General features: G+C 34.7%; 1 protein-coding gene across 2 annotated transcripts in view; it reads left to right on the top strand.

The window, feature by feature from the left end:
• ELOVL4 (ELOVL fatty acid elongase 4) overlaps positions 1–13,239 on the top strand; it is a 42,915-nt gene extending 29,676 nt beyond the window's left edge. For both annotated transcript variants that reach the window (XM_054698985.1, XM_037519999.2), the window contains 5 exons: positions 3,065–3,252; positions 4,389–4,469; positions 7,592–7,763; positions 8,766–8,893; positions 11,186–13,239. In XM_054698985.1, coding sequence (XP_054554960.1) covers positions 3,065–3,252; positions 4,389–4,469; positions 7,592–7,763; positions 8,766–8,893; positions 11,186–11,461 — 845 coding nt within the window. In that variant the 3' untranslated portion in view covers positions 11,462–13,239. The remainder of the gene's footprint in view (positions 1–3,064; positions 3,253–4,388; positions 4,470–7,591; positions 7,764–8,765; positions 8,894–11,185) is intronic.
• Positions 13,240–17,572: the final 4,333 nt, after the last annotated feature.

Raw genomic sequence — 17,572 nt, 5'->3', positions numbered from 1 at the left:
AGCAAATTGCACACATCTCTCTTAGAAGATAGCAGACTAAAAGATATTATTTAAACATTTGAGTTAATGAAAAGCTAGATAATTCATTATTTTAAGGTTGTATAAAATACTTAAATTTTCAGTATTTATGATTATCCTTTACTGTTCAGTTTTCACATACATACATACATACATACATACATACATACATACATATTTGTTGTTGTTTGTTTCAAGACTCGGGGGACTTGTTGGCAGTGGTGAATTTTCATATCATTGCATAACAATATTGTGATGCAATCAAGCCTTTTTAATGGAAAAGCAAACATAAAAGCATGGCATATTTGAATCTTGTTAGAAATACTAAAAGAAATATTAATGCAAACAAATTCAGGAAGACATAACTGCAAAGCCATGGAGAAATTTCAGGCAAATATTACCATAAGATGAGAGTTGTTATCCTGTGATGCAGGTTGTTGGCAATTAGTGCTATTCCATAATAATAATTGGAGGTGGAATTTTCAAGAGTTATTTGAGCCTTGTGAACTAGAAAGTCTAATTTGAGAAGGATAGGTTGAAGACAGGACTTTGTTAGGTGGTTGCTAAATGAGTACATCACTTAAATTGTTGGCCACAGAAGTGAGGGCGTTGCCATTTTTCGTGGAGAAAGTGAACATTGAGCCTTATAGAGCGCACCTGTACTCCCTAAATACTCTCCTCAAGTGTTGTTAACTTCAGGCTGAAGTTGTATGTTAACATAATGGAGTAAAGGAGGATCCAGAAGAACCATAGGACCCTGAAGGAGCAATAAATGTACTGTTGGATTTCAGTGAAGGGATAAAGAATAAAAGACAAACATGGGAAAAAAAAATCATCCACTCATTTGTTCATCAGATAACTATTTAGGCACCTTGATAGACCTTGCAATACAAACGAATGCCCAGCCCCTGCCTTACATTTGCTCCTGTGTTTTAGAGGAAGGTCCTAGGACGATGTGATGAGGAATGCTGTAATGAAATAGACATGTTGAGGTCCTCTAAGTCTCCAGATCACTGAAACTTCCCTATTTTTATGATCTCATTTTCCTCATCTTCAATTCCATTCTTCCTCTTAGATATTGTTTGAAAAGTACTAATTTTAAGAAGTAAAAAAAAAAAAAAAAACCAAACTAAGCGATCACCTAGTTTCTTGCTGCTCAAAAGGTCATCTATGAAATATTGGCATAATTCGTGTCCTAGAAAATGTAAATGTTTCTTAGCTGGGCAGCATCCCAGCTACTGAGAAAGATCCTGCGTTTTGACTGTGCCTCCCAGATGCTTCGTTTTCTCATTAAAGTTGTAAAAACACTAATGTAGTGCCCCTTCTCTCTTTCATACATAAAGGGAATGAATTCATATTGTGCACTAAAGCTCCTAGGTTCAGTGGCGAGCTGGTATTAAAACTCAGCCTATCTGTTTACTGGTAGAGTGTAGCATGTGTGCTCTGGTATTTCTCTTACCTCCATCCTTTTACTCTCACATTGACCTCTGTTAGTATTTGATATTGTCAGATCTCCAGCTGCTTCTCTCTCTTTTTCTTTCTGTCTTCAGTACTTCTCTCTATAATGAGAGAATGGTGCAGGATACCCACATTATATATCAAAAAGAATGAGCTTTTTTATTTAATATTAATTTGGAGTAAATTTTTACACTTTTTTTCATTTTTTTCCCTCTTTGTTGCTCAGAATTTCCTTTGAAGTCAGTAGCAATTTTGTGTATTATTAAGAGTGAGAAATATATCATGTTAGAAACTAAAATCTCCTTGCACTTGAATTTTTTTTCTTTGTTACATGAAGGAATAATAAATACATTGCTCTTTGTATCAATCTCGTGGAAAAGAATTGTGGGTAGGAATAGGATACCTTAGCATCTCCATGACCTGAAGTGGGGCTGTTAGGTTTTAGAAATATGAAAATGAATTTCAATATCTTTGTATAATGTATTAGAAAATTAAATTTTTAATCCCACTTTTCTTGATCACACTTCTCTTAGAAATGTTCTGTTTGTGGTGAAACGCTAATAAAATTGACACAGAGGTGCATATTCTAGTAAGGACAGTTGACTCATTTTAAGTGAAATAAAGTGTTGCATTCTGTGTGTATTTACACTTGTAAGGTAAATGATTTGTCGCTTTAGAGAAAAGCACATAGATTGGTTATACTAATGGATAATAAAAATGAACTTATGTTCTCAATGAGTAAGTTGGAAAAAATGTCTTGAATATGGTGATTGCCATTTAAATAAATTGTAAAACGATAATGATCACTCACTTAATGCTTCAAACATAAATGTACTCTTGTCTTCACTGACTGGAAACATTCCAGGGAATGACTTCCTTACCCCGCACCCCTTAGTTAACTACTTCTTTTATGCATTGAAGGGAGCAGCTTCCTAACGGCACTGATAAATTTGATATGTTGAGTGTAGATGACGAGTTTCTAAAATTTCTTCTCCTTGAAATCTTTCATTAACTTTTCATCTCAAACTTGTTCTATATTTTTAGTGAGCTTCATTTCCTGCCTTTGTTCTCTACAAAACATTATGTGCTCCCTGTGTAATGAAACTTCATAGTGAAAAGTCACTTACAGGAATCAGTCTCATTTCTTTGGTCTTTATGTTGGGACTCAAAAAATAGTGGTCTGTAGTTCATCCACTACAGATTAGGAACCTAGGAAAACTATAGTGGAGACATTATAATTCATAATAAATTCATTTTATAAAATATTCATCGTTTAGGGCCTCCCCTGGTGGCGCAGGCAGTTGAGCGCAGCGCTGTGAAGCTGTCCGCAGCCTCTGCAGCGCTGGTTCGATCCTGGCTTGCCGGCGAGGGTCCCACATGACGCGGCAGACCTCTCCTGTCTAGCTCGCTGCTCCCCTCAGCAGTGTGTTTCGTCAGTCTGCCTGTTCTGCTCCCTGCTCTGTCTCTGGTGAATCCTCACCCGCCTGCGAATCTGGCCTGTACCCCGGATCTTGTATAAATAAATGAATAAATCTTTAAAAAAAATTCATCATTTAATGAATTTTATGTTATTGTGTTTTCTCTCTAGATAAACGGGTGGAGGATTGGCCTCTGATGAAGTCTCCCTGGCCCACACTTTGCATAAGTACGCTTTATCTCCTGTTTGTGTGGCTGGGTCCAAAATGGATGAAGGACCGAGAACCTTTTCAGATGCGCTTAGTGCTGATCGCCTATAATTTTGGAATGGTTTTGCTTAACTTTTTTATCTTCAAAGAGGTAACTTTCTTAAAGTCTTTCAATTATGATTCCCAGGGTTATTAGAAATTTTAAGATGAGAATGTGTAAAACCATCATTGTAATATTGTACCTCAAGATAACTTAGCTTCTCTAGCAGTAAATTTTACATGATTGGCATTTTTTGGTTTTGGATTAAAAAAAAAGTGAAGTATACATGAAGTATACATGGAATTTTAAAATCAAGTGGATTCTAAAATATCCCTTATTAGCTTTTGGGACATTGGAAATGATTTAACTTCTCTGAGTCTGTAAAATGGGAATATATCAATACTTAGCTCTTAGGGTATCAGAGATAAGTGAGATCATTTTGGCATTGTGGTTGGCACTCTTAACCATTCAGGAGATAGTTACAGCTATTTATGTATAATTCTTGTTCTGCGATCTCAGGTATGTAACGGATCAAATATGTAGATGTAGACTACTGCTTTCAAGTTAAATCCTGTTACATGTCATTGTATTTTCGGTTGGGACTAAAATGGGTTAACTCTTATACAAATGTTCTTATTAATTATAGTGTATTTTTCTAGGTACCAGCAAAGTTCCATGACACTTTGAAAGGAAATTCTAAAGGCTAGATTGACATGGCTATTTTTTAAGTAGTAAGAATATAAGAATTTGGTTACTAAGAGATTCCTCGCTAAAATTCTGTATGATCCCAGAGAACTGGACTATTGATGCTGGGAATATAAACAGTTTTCCCCTTTAAGTTTTTTTATCCTAAATTTGCATCTTAGACTATAGAATCTCAACTTCATAGAAACTTTAATTTTTGTGGATACTTTTTACCTAATTTGTCAGATACAAACTATACTAGATCAAGACAGGAAATCACTGCAACTCTTAGAACTATTTTGTGGTAATCAAAATTTCTCTTAATATTATAAAGGATATAAAATTAACTTCAGTCAAAAACTTTTATTTTTTATTTCAATTTCAAGTTTAGAATGAGTTGACATTAAATTTTTAAAAATCGAACACACTAAATGTTTAATACATTTGAAGTTTTTTAGCCAATATTGCTTTTTAAGATCATTGAAAGTTTGCGTGTTATATTTAATATTTTAATACTGTAGGTACCAAACTTGACTCTAAATGTTGTTCCTTTTTCTCCCCAGTTATTCATGGGATCTTATAATGCAGGATATAGCTATATTTGCCAGGGTGTGGATTATTCTAATGATGTTAATGAAGTCAGGGTAAGTACATTAAAAATACTGTAAAATCGGTAGAAGTAGGTTTAATTTTATAAGCCACAGTTTGTGAAAAACTTACTTTAATATAGTAGTAGAAGTATACTGGATTGTTCTGAGTCAACAAAGCTATTCTTTTCTTTTAAAGTATGCAATTGAGAATCTGTTTTCATACTTCACTAACTTCTTTAATTTAATGGTAAAAGTGACTGTTGGATTACTAGAATGCAGTACTTAAAAAAGTTCAATGCTTATTGCAAAGGTAACGTATTAGATTTTTGTTGTAATTGGTCAAAAAAAGAAATTCATAAAGAGTAATTCCTTTGTTAAGAAAGTTTAAGGAAAAAAGTTTTATAAACTATGAAATGTTTGGTAAGTTAAGTATAGCATTATTTGTGTAGGTATAAACTCAGTTTTTATCAAGTAAGTTTATTTTTGCACAAAAATAAACTTCCAGTAATATTATATTATCATATTTTATTTTTCAATCACCTACATTTGTAAAATTACCATTTTACTCAAGTGGAAGAAATAACAAGTATTTTTTTAAGTATTTATTGAAATCCTCTTGTGTACTATGGTTCTTATTAAAAATTACATATATTACACAAAACATATAATACATGGCTTATGTCATGTACATACATATATAAAACTTATAGAAGTATGTATGTGTTTTATGTTATATGTGATAAATATAGTAATGACATAATATGTGGAGCTTCCTTTGGGAAAAAAAAGTTATGACATTGGGGTTGAACAGTATAAATACCAGTATTAATCAAGACTCAAGACCAAATTTCTTTAATGTGCTTGCCATTTTGTGTCCATGTCTTCATTTCCCTATTAGATTTATGAGCTGATGAAAAATCACCTCTTTTATTGACATTTGTTTTTATTTAGTTCACAAATATGTATTGAACACCAACGATAAGCAGACAGAGCAAGGGGCATTGGGGAGACAGGTGGGAAGACACGAGATCCCTGCCTTTCTGGAGCTGACGTCTAGTAAGGGAGGGATCATGTGAAATGAAAGGCTAACAAGAAGATGAAGTCTGTGATGTCAGTGAAAGAAAATGAGGGCAGCTACTTTTTTAAAGATTTGCTGGCTAGAAAAGCGTTGTCTTCTGGTAACCATGTTGCCAAGCGGAGCTCCTCTGTTAGGAACTGATTTCCTGTGGTCCGGCTTGGTTTGGGAAAAGGGGCAGGGAAAAGCATTATATTTACTTTCTTTTAGGAGTGTGCTTAGAAAATCAGATTATGTGAAATAACTTAGTATTTTTAGGCTAAGGGTTTAAAAACATGCAGTCTGGTAATTTTGAACCTACCCTCCTGACTTGTATAAATCATCAGTTCTTGGAAAAATTAGCTATTGTGGAACTATAATCTAGGAGAAAGAACTAAAGATTCACAACATGTTGAATCTATTTGAAAATATGAAATTTTCCTTTTTTTTCTAATATTACATGTAAAAGAATTAGTGTTTCACTACGACACTCTTTTTTGCACTCATTGTTATGTAGCCAGGAGTATCACTTTTCACTTTGATGTAGCCTATTCAAAGATATCCAATGCAGTTTAAGGACTTAAGAGAGGGGCTTATTATTTTTTGTGAATGGTGTATAATTTAGAGACCTAGATGGAGGGGGAGGGAGATAAGATAATAAATCTTACCTTCTAGCTATGCCAAAATGGTTTTAGTTATTTTATATTAAAGTACTGGCATAGTAGTGAAGATTAAAGATGGTGTTGCTGTGAATAGTTGACTATTTCAAAACTATTTTCAACCATATTGATCATCTCAATAGTACTAAAGCAAATTCAGTAAATAAATATCAACTTATGAATACAAGACATCATTTTCTCTCTCCTCTTTGCCCACACTTTAAAATTGTAATTTTGTTTTTCATAAGCAAAAAATAAATCCAGAGTAAACAAACCCATGACATCTAACAGATGCAGATATAAAATGAGAGGATCGATCAACTCTAAAACACTTAAGCCTGTCTTGGGATGAAACTATCAAACACTGCCACACAAAAGTTTATAAACAGATTTTAGTTATTCACTGCCTTCTTTGTTATTTGTACCTAGGATGCATAGAAAATACTCAACTTAAGAGTTGAGTTTAGGTTACTGTTATAGTAGGATTCTTGTAAAATATTTTATTTTTTAAAAATTTATTTATTTATACAAGCACTGGGTACAGTCAGAAGCGAGGTAGGGTAAGAGAATTCACCAGAGTCAGAGCGGAGAGCAGAGCAGGCAGACTGACGAAGTACACTGCTGAGGGGAGCAGCGGGCGGCAGGAGAGGTCTGCGCGCCATGTGGGACCCTCTCCCGGTGGCTGGGGATCGAACTGGTGCTGCAGAGGCTGCGGGCAGCTTCGCAACCCAGTGCTCAACCGCTGCGCCACTGGGGAGGCCCTCTTGTAAAATATTTTAAACATACATGAAGAGGTCACCTCTCACTAGATCCTTGGATCCCTAATCTCAGCATGTATTATAATCTTTGTATACCATCTGGTGTCTTAATTAGAGCCCAGGAAGAGAAAAGAATTATTCATATAAGCAGGATTATATTTATGACCTAGGAAATATTTGCTGTTTTGGTTTCAATTTATCATTTTAAATATTTTACTGCCTAATACAAACTATTGAGATTGGGTCTGTTAAAATGAGAGAGGCCAACACTAATGGAGACCAGTTGCTAGACAGCATACTTCTAAGAATACCCAAGATAGGCAATCTGTAAGCCTGAAGAGTTGACATATCTTCCCAAAGTAAGTATCTCAATTTCTATACCTAATTGAAAAACACAGTGAGATGGATGTATTTTTAGCTCTGTATTCAGCAGTTTGGTGCTCCCTGATATTCAGCTACATTAACAGATGGGAAATTTTCTTTAAAATGTTGGCACTGTGTAAATGTAGTTTTGACTCTACCTTTTCCATTTTCCCTCTGAATAGATACCTAGGCTTCACACCTACTTAGACAAAAATTATTCCTTGCCATATACATTTTGTATGGTGAAGATTATTTAGGGTTTATGTATATATGAGTAGAAAGCCATATGATTGTGTCATTCTAGTGTTTTTAGCTTGTTTTTCCTTTTTTTATTTTTTACAGATAGCTGCAGCTCTGTGGTGGTACTTTATTTCTAAAGGAGTTGAATATTTGGACACAGTGTTTTTTATTCTGAGGAAGAAAAACAACCAAGTCTCATTCCTTCATGTGTATCATCACTGTACAATGTTTACCTTGTGGTGGATTGGAATTAAGTGGGTTGCAGGGGGACAAGGTGAGCATTTTCAGGAGCCTGCCTATTTGCATTTAATTGTGTCAGTGTGTTGGGTGAGAAGTAATTGTGTCAATGTGTTGTGTCCTGGAAATTTGACTTGGTTTATACTTTAACTTGCTTTCATGGTTAATTATTTCTGTTAGTACCATTTTAAGGAAATTGGAAGAAAGTTTTATTTGTGACTACATTAACACCTAAGCATTTGTCCTAGAGATAAGCATAAAGTGACCCTAAATATAGTGAGTAATATTTTGATGGGGAGCACTTCTACTGATTCTGAGCCAAAGGGCAAGATACAACATCTCAGTTTGAAGGCTCCATTTTCACCGCAAACCCAGAGCTCTCTTCCATCCTATGATAGGCCTTAAATGAACCTGCTGGTTCTCAGTCAAAGGAAATTGTATACAACCTGGTTAATATTAAAGGAGATCAGAATTCCCATTTTGGCTCAAGATATGCCTCTAGCTTTTCAGATGCCTATAGACTGAAAATGATTCATATCATTGAGCTGGAAACAGACCATTCCTCTGATGGAGACCTAGAGTATAAGTCACAGTACAGTTCACATTATAAGTACTGTTTTGCTGTAGATGTGTATTGGCATTTTAAAGACAGTAATAATTGCAAGTCTAATTGAGCACTTTTATGTACCATTATCTTTCTCCCCCAAGAATAGCAGAATGAAAAGTATTGTAGGCAATTCTTTATTGGGGCCAACTTAAGCCATTGGAGCCCCACATTTGAAAACCTGCCACTTTGAAAGTTCTTTGTATTTGAAGAACACTGATACTTAAATGACAAAACTTGAGTCTAAAAATACTTAGCATAATTGGAAAAGAAGGCTTTTCCTTTCCATTAGTACTACTTAACTTTTATTCCTGATGTATACTCAAGGTTGAAAGTTAGAAAATAATGTGGATTTATTTACGTTACATCCAAATGGTTTCTTGCTTAGTAAATTTTCTGTATCTTATAATTAATTGCCTCTTATTTTTCCTAAAGCATTTTTCGGAGCCCAGATGAATTCCTTCATCCATGTGATTATGTACTCGTACTATGGGTTAACTGCCCTTGGCCCATGGATTCAGAAGTATCTTTGGTGGAAACGATACCTGACCATGTTGCAGCTGGTGAGTTGTGTCTGAAGTTTCTTCTTGTAAAACACTGAATATATTTGAATCTGTTAATTGTGATGTGAGAATACATCTTTGACAATTTTCTGTTCCAAAATTGACTTTCTCTGTGTTCTAGCTATGGGAGGTGAGGCTGCTTGGCTCTGAGTTCTCTGTTCATAGACCTGGTAGCCACAACCACTTTCTAAATATTTTTTAAAAGGTTGAGCACAACTTTTGCTTCTCTAAGGGAAATATTCTTTTGAAACATCTATGAAATACAAGATTAGAGGTCTAAGCACACCACAGAGTCCCTCATGTGTGACTAGGAAAATTGGAATTTTTTTCCTCAGCTGTTTTTTTTTTGTTTGTTTATTGAAAGAAAAAGTTTATTAAGGAGAAAAAGATTAGAAATCCTTAACTGTTTTTTTAACTTAAGCAAATTTTATTACCTCTCTTCACTCTGTTTTCCCTTTAATTTTGATTTTTATTTCTTTTTTTGTACTTGCTAAGAGATACCATACATTTAACATGTAAAAGTGGTATAAAAGGCACCAGCCCAAAGAAGGGGTGGATAAATGAAGGAAATGCAGACCAGAGAACATCTCTTCCTACTCTAATACATAGCCCTGAGAGAGCAGAACTATGTATTTTCATATGCTAGTCTTTAGACAGTTTTCATCACTTACCCTCATAGGACTTCTGTGGCACCTGGGTGCATGGATGTCACTTTCAGAAATAGGTACTACTCCAGTTATCAAACTGGAAATCCAAAACCAACCTGGTAACTACTCTTCAACACTTGGAATTTATGATAATTCGCTGTAATAATGGCTTGTACACAGTTTTATCAGTGGCATCACATGTGGAAATACATCCATCTCTGCTTTAAGTTGCTAAACAGCTGGCCGACCAAACGGGAAACACAACTTTTGGGGGAATGCGGGGTGTGAAAGATTGTGTAACTAACATGCTACTGGAATGTGTAACTAACATGCTACTGGAATCTTCCTCCAGTTTTCCTGTAAGCTGTTTTATACAATTTGTGTAATTTATTTCTCTCAGTAACTTGTACATGGTCCCGAGAAAATGAACAGGTGACAAGAATCACATGAACTCTTTCTGTCTGGTTTTTGGAGTCTGTACCCACACTCTCCTTGAGTGATGCCACCCTCGGTCACACCTGTCGACACACCCTTTTTCGGTGATGCAGGTTCAAAGAACCATTGTGAAATCAAACGTCCTTAGAATCTGAATTTTGCCATAGAAGGTTCTCAATACATTTTGGGCTTATGTAGAATAAATTATTTTAGTAATATTTACTAATTAATATTGATTATGCTATCCTTTGAAGACGAGCCATAATTGCCCATTCCAAATAGGATGTAAATTTTGTAAAGGGTTATCTATTTCCAAGCCACAAATTCTCATAAAAGTTAGTCATGTAAGTTGATCTTATAAAAAGTTAATCCTTGTAAAAATACCACAGAATTCATAATTCTTATATCTAAAACCATTCACTTACTGATTTGCCAGAATTTAAGACTATTTGTTTATCTTAAGCATTTTAATTTTGGCTTTTCTTTTAAAATATCTTCAGGTTGAGTGTGATTCTCTCTCTCTCTCTTTTTTTTTTCGCATTTATTCTCAAATATCCACTAAGTTTTACCAAAAGATTTAGGTTTCAAAGGATAGTGTGAATTCAAGTGCTTATTTACCTGCTGTTCTCAAAGAAATTTAACAAGCCATTATGATAAGTTCATTAAAAAAAAAACAAACATGCACCAAATGCCAATAATTTTCTGGAAAGAAACCAGTCTAAAATGTAGGAGGAAACAAAAATTGAAGGGCCTACCGTACCATTACTTTACTCTTTTGGACCATTGATATTCCCTGTCATCAGTTAACATTTTTCAGCAGTAATTCATTGAGTCCAGGCGCTGCTAAAGACTCAAGAATCTTAGGCAACACATAGCCCTGCCCCCTGCAATTATATACTAATGGAAGTCAGCAAATACAGAAGACAATTTCAGATACTTATAATTCTTATAAAGAACAAAACCTACACCAAAGAAAAAAGCTCCTTTGGCTAATGGGACTGAGGTCCAGTTGAGTGGAGAGTACTTTAGTTCTGGCCATCAGGAAGCTTTTGTTGAGGGGGATGGCATTTGAGAAGTGACCTGAATGAGGAACCGGGCATGGGAGCCAGAGAACCATTACATTTGGATGATTTGGCAGCGTTTGGGTGTATCTTCGATAGATGATTCTGATGATATTGAAGGTTAATGTATCTTGCCTTTTGTTTTTCAGGTTCAGTTCCATGTGACCATCGGGCACACCGCACTGTCCCTTTACACTGATTGCCCCTTCCCAAAATGGATGCACTGGGCTCTAATTGCCTATGCAGTCAGCTTCATATGTCTGTTTCTTAACTTCTATATTCGGACATACAATCAGCCAAAGAAATCAAAAACTGGAAAAACAGCTGTGAATGGTGTTTCAGCAAATGGTGTGAACAAATCAGAAAAGCAACTTGTGGTAGAAAATGGAAAAAAGCAGAAAGATGGAAAAGCAAAAGGAGAGTAAATTGAACTGGGCCTTAACTGTTGTTGACAGTGAGGATACTCCCATTTCATATAAAATTTCAGGGAAAACAAGCAAATGAGGGTTTAGGGTGGAGAGAAAAAGGCAAATGTGCTCCATGTATTAGTAACCTTTAGACTGAGTAAAGTGTTAAATATAATACCCAGATGTTTTATTTATGAAGTTTGTATTTTAAACATTTTTTTATTAGCCTTGACGTTGTCCAGACCAAAGTAATCACTATGTGACTTTGGAGACTCTCCCTCCGTCCACATCTGTTTGTCTAATGCATGAGATTTTTCATGTATCATATAGATGGTCATTCCTCAGTCTGATGATCACAGAAACACACTCTATGAATTTTGTGGCTAAATTACTAATTCCCGACTGATTAAAATCAGTTACCTTATATTTTTTGGTCCAAAGCTAGAAATGTGGGTACTTTGGAAATTTGCACATTTGAATCCATTTGCTGAATGAAGTAGTCAAATCTCTCCACCTCTAGTTTGAATATACCCTTTGGGTTTTAATTAAATTAAAAAATTTGCTGATCTCTGTAGACTCTTAGAGGCTTGATGATGATGGTGTTGGTGAAAATAGGAAAGAATTGCAGTAAAGTCCTGTCTGGGGACCCAAAGGTCACCTTGACTCGTGTCACAAATCACTGTGGGAAACAATTTTTGTGATGAAAAGGCAGCCTTTCAATATTCCTAATACTATCGGAAATAAATTATGAGAATTAAGATTGTTGTCTGACTGGAACATGAAACAATTCATGTCTTTATTAGTATCATCATAAAATAACTACATTTATGTGCGATTAGAAGAGAATATGTTGATTTTTATCAGGCTTTCCTTGTTTTGATTTGTGGCTGTTACTGATTTTTTCATATGTGGAAATAATACCTACCTCTTCTGTTGGAAAGAACATTGAAAATTAAATAAATTTTAATTAAAAAATCAAGGAGTCTTCTAATATAAATTTTAATATTAACTTTCGAATCCACTAGCATTTTTTTTTTTTGCTTTTTTACAAATAGCATACACCGAACTTTTCTGTGAAACTATTCTCTTCAATGTGTTTTTGAAGTGATGTTTTCTTTGTGACAAAGTTACAAGATCTTATTTATTAACTAGATATGAAGTGTAAACCCATTTTGGTGCAATATTCCTGACTCCTTGGTGCTAAATATGGTCAAATCAGTGCTTGATTGTTACAAGGTATTACTTTTTAAGACACAAAGTGAATAAAAGTGAGATTAGTTAGAATATAAAATGAAAATTACTATTTACAAATGAAGTATTTCGTGTAATATAAATGAACAACTGGAAATAACACTAGGAGAGAGACTTTGTGTAGTGTCTTATTACATAGGTTAAATGGCTCGGGCATATGCACAGGGATCATTATAGAAAGAGGAAAAATGTGACCAAAAAGCATGACTATTTCTAAGTATCCCAACATGTCAAAACTGTATGTGCAGGATGTATGCTGTTTGTGCAAACTCTTTCAGGATATTTTGTAAAATATTTATTGTGCATTAAAATTACATATCCCCACCCAACCCCCAAAGGCATGCAGTCATGAGAATTATAGAAAAGTTTGCAACACATATAAAAGTTTGGATGAACAGGATTCAACACCTTTGTTTTTGCTGCTCAGTGTGTAATGACTAGCGAATTGTAAATCTTTGTGAACATTCTGTACTGGTTCCCTGGGGCTATTCATTCCCTGCTACCTGATTTCAGCACAATAAATATACTATTGCTATGGGAAAAAATGAATTTTTTGTTAATCAATTTATTATCATGTAAATTATCTATTAGATGTTTATTTGATTCACTTGTTAATATTTGAAATTCTTTTCCACTGAGTCTTTCTTTGGAGAAAAGAAACTGGAACTTGAGTGTCTCAAATTTCTAGTAAAAAGCTCATTTTTTATGATGGCATAATTTTTGCCTTAAAAATTAGTTGCCTTTGGAAGAGCTTTGGACCCAGACATAAAACACACCGTTTTTTTCTAAGTTGCTCTTACAATGTCATTTCAAACGTAGGCTTTAATACTTTTTTTTAATCCTATGCTTTCTTTTGTTCCAAAAATAAAATGGGGGATTTACTTGTATTATATTTAAAGCATTCAGTCCTTACTAAGTTTCTTTACCAAAGATGATTTTAAGATACGATAAACATAGCTTTACTATTATCTTTCATAATTTCTCTATCATCACGCTAAGTTGCATGACTCATAACTAAAAATCAATGAATCAAGATTGCATCCTTTTTTTTTTTTTTTAGGAAATCTTTGTCATTAACCAAAATAACATTTTCTTACATAGAAGACAAGGATTTTCGACCATGTAACAGTGTTCCAATAGAATCAATGACAAATTTTTCTTTTTCTACTTTTTTGTATTACTCTTGACTCTGTTTTGCTATTTTTCCCTGCCTGAAGACTAGTTTCACTATCTAGGCATTCAAAAATATATGAATCATTCACAGTTTAAAACATGAAATCTAGTGGTATTTTGCAGTTTATTAGGAATGTTCTAATTTACAGTTTTGCTTCATATCAGCAACTCAGTTACCCCATAAGTAACAAAGAGAACCTAGAGATGGAAGTGATTTCTGCTGCATAACCATTGGATAATACTTCAGGTGTTATTTGTTGATTGTTGGGGCACAACTTTTGAATTTCATCTTCATTAGGATATGACATACTAAACTATTCACACTCTCGGCTTTCTCCTTACTGTAGCTGTATAGCAGCCGACTGTATGCATAACACCATCTTTACTGAGAAAAAGACAGCTCCAGATGTATGGATGTACAGCTCAGTACAGATTTAGGTGACTTAGATGTAGGATCCTGTTGAGGGCAAATAAGGCTGCAGAGTGGAGAGGCAATGTGAAGCCAAACTACATACAAAGGAGCATGTAAGCAGTAACTAAAACATGCTTGGTGAGACTGGTCACCTACCACTTAGTGTGCCAGCAATATTCATGAGTTATCTTGGAAAACAAGTCCTTCATACTGATGTAGAATCATGCTTATCTTATCTAATCTTAGGCACTTTAGGCGGATGACATTGAAATCAGAATAATAGTTGTGAAAAGAAAAGAAGTACAAACAAAATCTTTTTCAAAACATTACAAATTTTACAAATATTCAAAGTTGATTGTCGTGGAAGCTTCCACTATGAGTTGAAAGGTACAGCCTTTTTTTTTTTTTTTTGAAATTTTTAGAAAGGAAAATGTAGTATAGCTACATTCTTAAAGGATATTCAGAGGTCTGTACTAAAACTTAAAACTGACATCCAGAACCTCTACCAAATGAAGACTGAGATTCTAGAATACATAACTAAAAGAGAATTGTGACCTGTGGAGAAAGTGGTCAATAGCTGACTTTAAATGATTAATAGGGCTTTTAGGACAAGGGCTGATCTGAATTATCCCTTCTTGTTATTTTAGATTTGAAGGTCTAGGGAAACTAAACTGTTTCTAATTGTTAGAAAAAGTTCAGAACTTAGTTTTATTCTTTGTCTTTTCATCTTACCATGTAAAGTCATGTTTCCATGCCCACATGTGAGCATATATTACTTCATACTTTTGTACTTTGAAGATCTGGTCTTAAATATAAACTAACTTGGATTTTTACATTATCATAGATGATGTTTTGTCAGGGAATTTGTCCTTAATGTAGTATCTCCTTTGAGAATAAGTGCATGTTGAAACACATCACTTGATTTCTATCTACCTGATTATAATAATCTAATGCAACTACTAGAAGGTCACATTGAAACTGAACATCTATGCAGAAAATGTGTCCAAATGAAAAGCCATTTTAAAACTAAGTATCTTGGAAGGTTTAAATAATACAGCCATTTCTAAAAAGATAGAGTCTTAGAATTATTTCCAAATTTAAATAGGAAACATGAATTTCAAAGACTATTTTGCTAGTCCAGAGGGATATTCCTTGTACTGTCAGCCGCTAGGTGTCCCTGAATCTTTTTACTGTAATTTTAGAGACGTCAGTTAAAAAAAAAAAAAAATTGTTGTTGTTTGCCATGAAGAAAAAGAAAAGCATCAGTTGGAATTCCTTCTTTGTCATCCCTGATACATTATATTTAAACTGAGTTTCTCCTCCCTGTCAGGTAGCTATCCTAAGAACCAGTCTTTCGAGAATGATTGCCTAGCTATTTGGTAATGAGAGGTTGGGTAGCTTACAAGTCTTGCATGGTATGTAACTTCATGTTAGTGACAATTTCACCTCAACTTTGAAGGTGACTCATGTTCTCTTTTTTCAATAAATCTGGAATCAGGTACAACACTTACATTTTTATATGAAGACTATATAATTAGGGTATACATACAGTTAGATTTCAAATACTTTTTGAGTTCACTTTTAATAAAGACGTTATATGGTCACAAAAGAAAAATTACTTTTCAAAGCTATACTCACCATTTGAGTGTTCTTATTATGTTAGAAATATTGAGAATTGCAACTGAAATCATAGCCTCAATAGTTTCCCAAGTGAAAGTTGTGGCACTGATTGGGAAAGAGGCAAGACCCAAAGAATTAGAATGGGAAGTTGTAGTTTGAGTTGGATGACTTTGAGAACCTGAATCTCTAAATCCCATTTATTACCCCTGATCAAGATAAGCAGCCCCTCTTTCCTTGCCAGATGACATTTGTCTTGTTGCCTAGCTTGTGTAATGACCACAACCAGTTAGTTTTCAAGGGGATGCTGATAATCCTTATGTCTGCTTTTACCCTTTCAATGCTAGCCCATCTGTAAGGAGAATTTCAATGTTAACACATCTGTAAGTTAACAGCATGCCACAGAGGGATAAATACAAAATCTATGCTGGAAAGTGAGAGCTTAAAATGATAGGATTTGGCTCATTTTTACCCACATAAATGTGTAGGACTAGATCTGAAGTGTGCTAAGCAATGACTGCAGGAAGAAACATTTTTAGGTTGAACTGAATGTATTGATATAGGTACACTTACCAGAAATTCTTAACTTGGAAATATAGTTTAGGAATATAGTGAGGAAGAGCTTTAATCATTTGGCAGCTGTTTAAAACCTGGATTCATTGGTGGCCTACATTAAAATAAAGTATGTTAGAAGTTCATTTTAATAATACAGAGGAGAAAAATCTAAAGTCCTGGGATTTAGGAATGCTGGAGAAGATTTATCATGTGCAGCCCACTTGGTACTTCAATATGTTTGAGAAATACATTGGTAAATATACATTGGCAATGCATCTTTGAAAAATTCTGTATTGGTTCTTTTCTGTAGACTGGGGATTACAGAAAGAAAAACTTTCCTCTGCCCGCTTAGGTTGTGAATGAGACCTGAAAATTAAACTTGACCACAGAGATGAATAGGAGAAAAAGCTTACAACTTTTATTGATATTAATACTTTAAATGTTATGTGCACAGGGGCTTCACAGAGAATGGAAAAGCCTAAAGAAATAGTTAGATTCAGCGGAGTACATACCACCTTAACAAAAGGCAATATCATGGAGAAATGCCTAGACAAAGGAGAGGGAGTCTGGGCTTTTTTGGATGATAAGTTGGGGAAAGTGACTAGGAAGCTTAGGGGAGAAGCTCCTGGGAGATGAGAGTATTTCCCAGCATTTGTTTATGCAGCATCTTCTCGGTGCTGTATTGATTTCCAGCTAGAAGGGCAGTTTTCCTTTTACTGATACAGGAGAGGGGACAACTTCACCAGGGAAATTTATGTCCTCCTCTTAGGTAGATGGAGGGTAGAAAGGTCTTTTTATGTTCCCCTCCGCCCCCGCCTTTTTTGAAGACAATTGCTTTCACTTAAAAATAATCATTCTGTCAAAGTAGCATATTTGGGGCTGGCATATCTGAAACTTTCAGGATCACGAGCAAAGGAAGATGCTGTTTTTGAAATCAGTTCCTTGACTTCAATAGGGATGATGGTATTACATATTGCTAGAGACCAACTGGTAGCACTTAAATGCCAGAGACAAGGCAGATAGGATAAAGTAGTGTGTGGAAGAGCCAGAGTGGTTATTAACATGGCTTAGTTCATGAATACCTATAGTGCTGGCTATCTTGTTCCTAGGAAAAAGACATC

The sequence above is a fragment of the Talpa occidentalis genome, unplaced genomic scaffold (genome assembly GCF_014898055.3).
Source record: "Talpa occidentalis isolate TD23 unplaced genomic scaffold, MPIMG_talOcc4v2.1 talOcc4.2, whole genome shotgun sequence".
NCBI lineage: Eukaryota > Metazoa > Chordata > Mammalia > Eulipotyphla > Talpidae > Talpa > Talpa occidentalis.
This window is presented reverse-complemented; position numbering and strand designations above follow the sequence as displayed.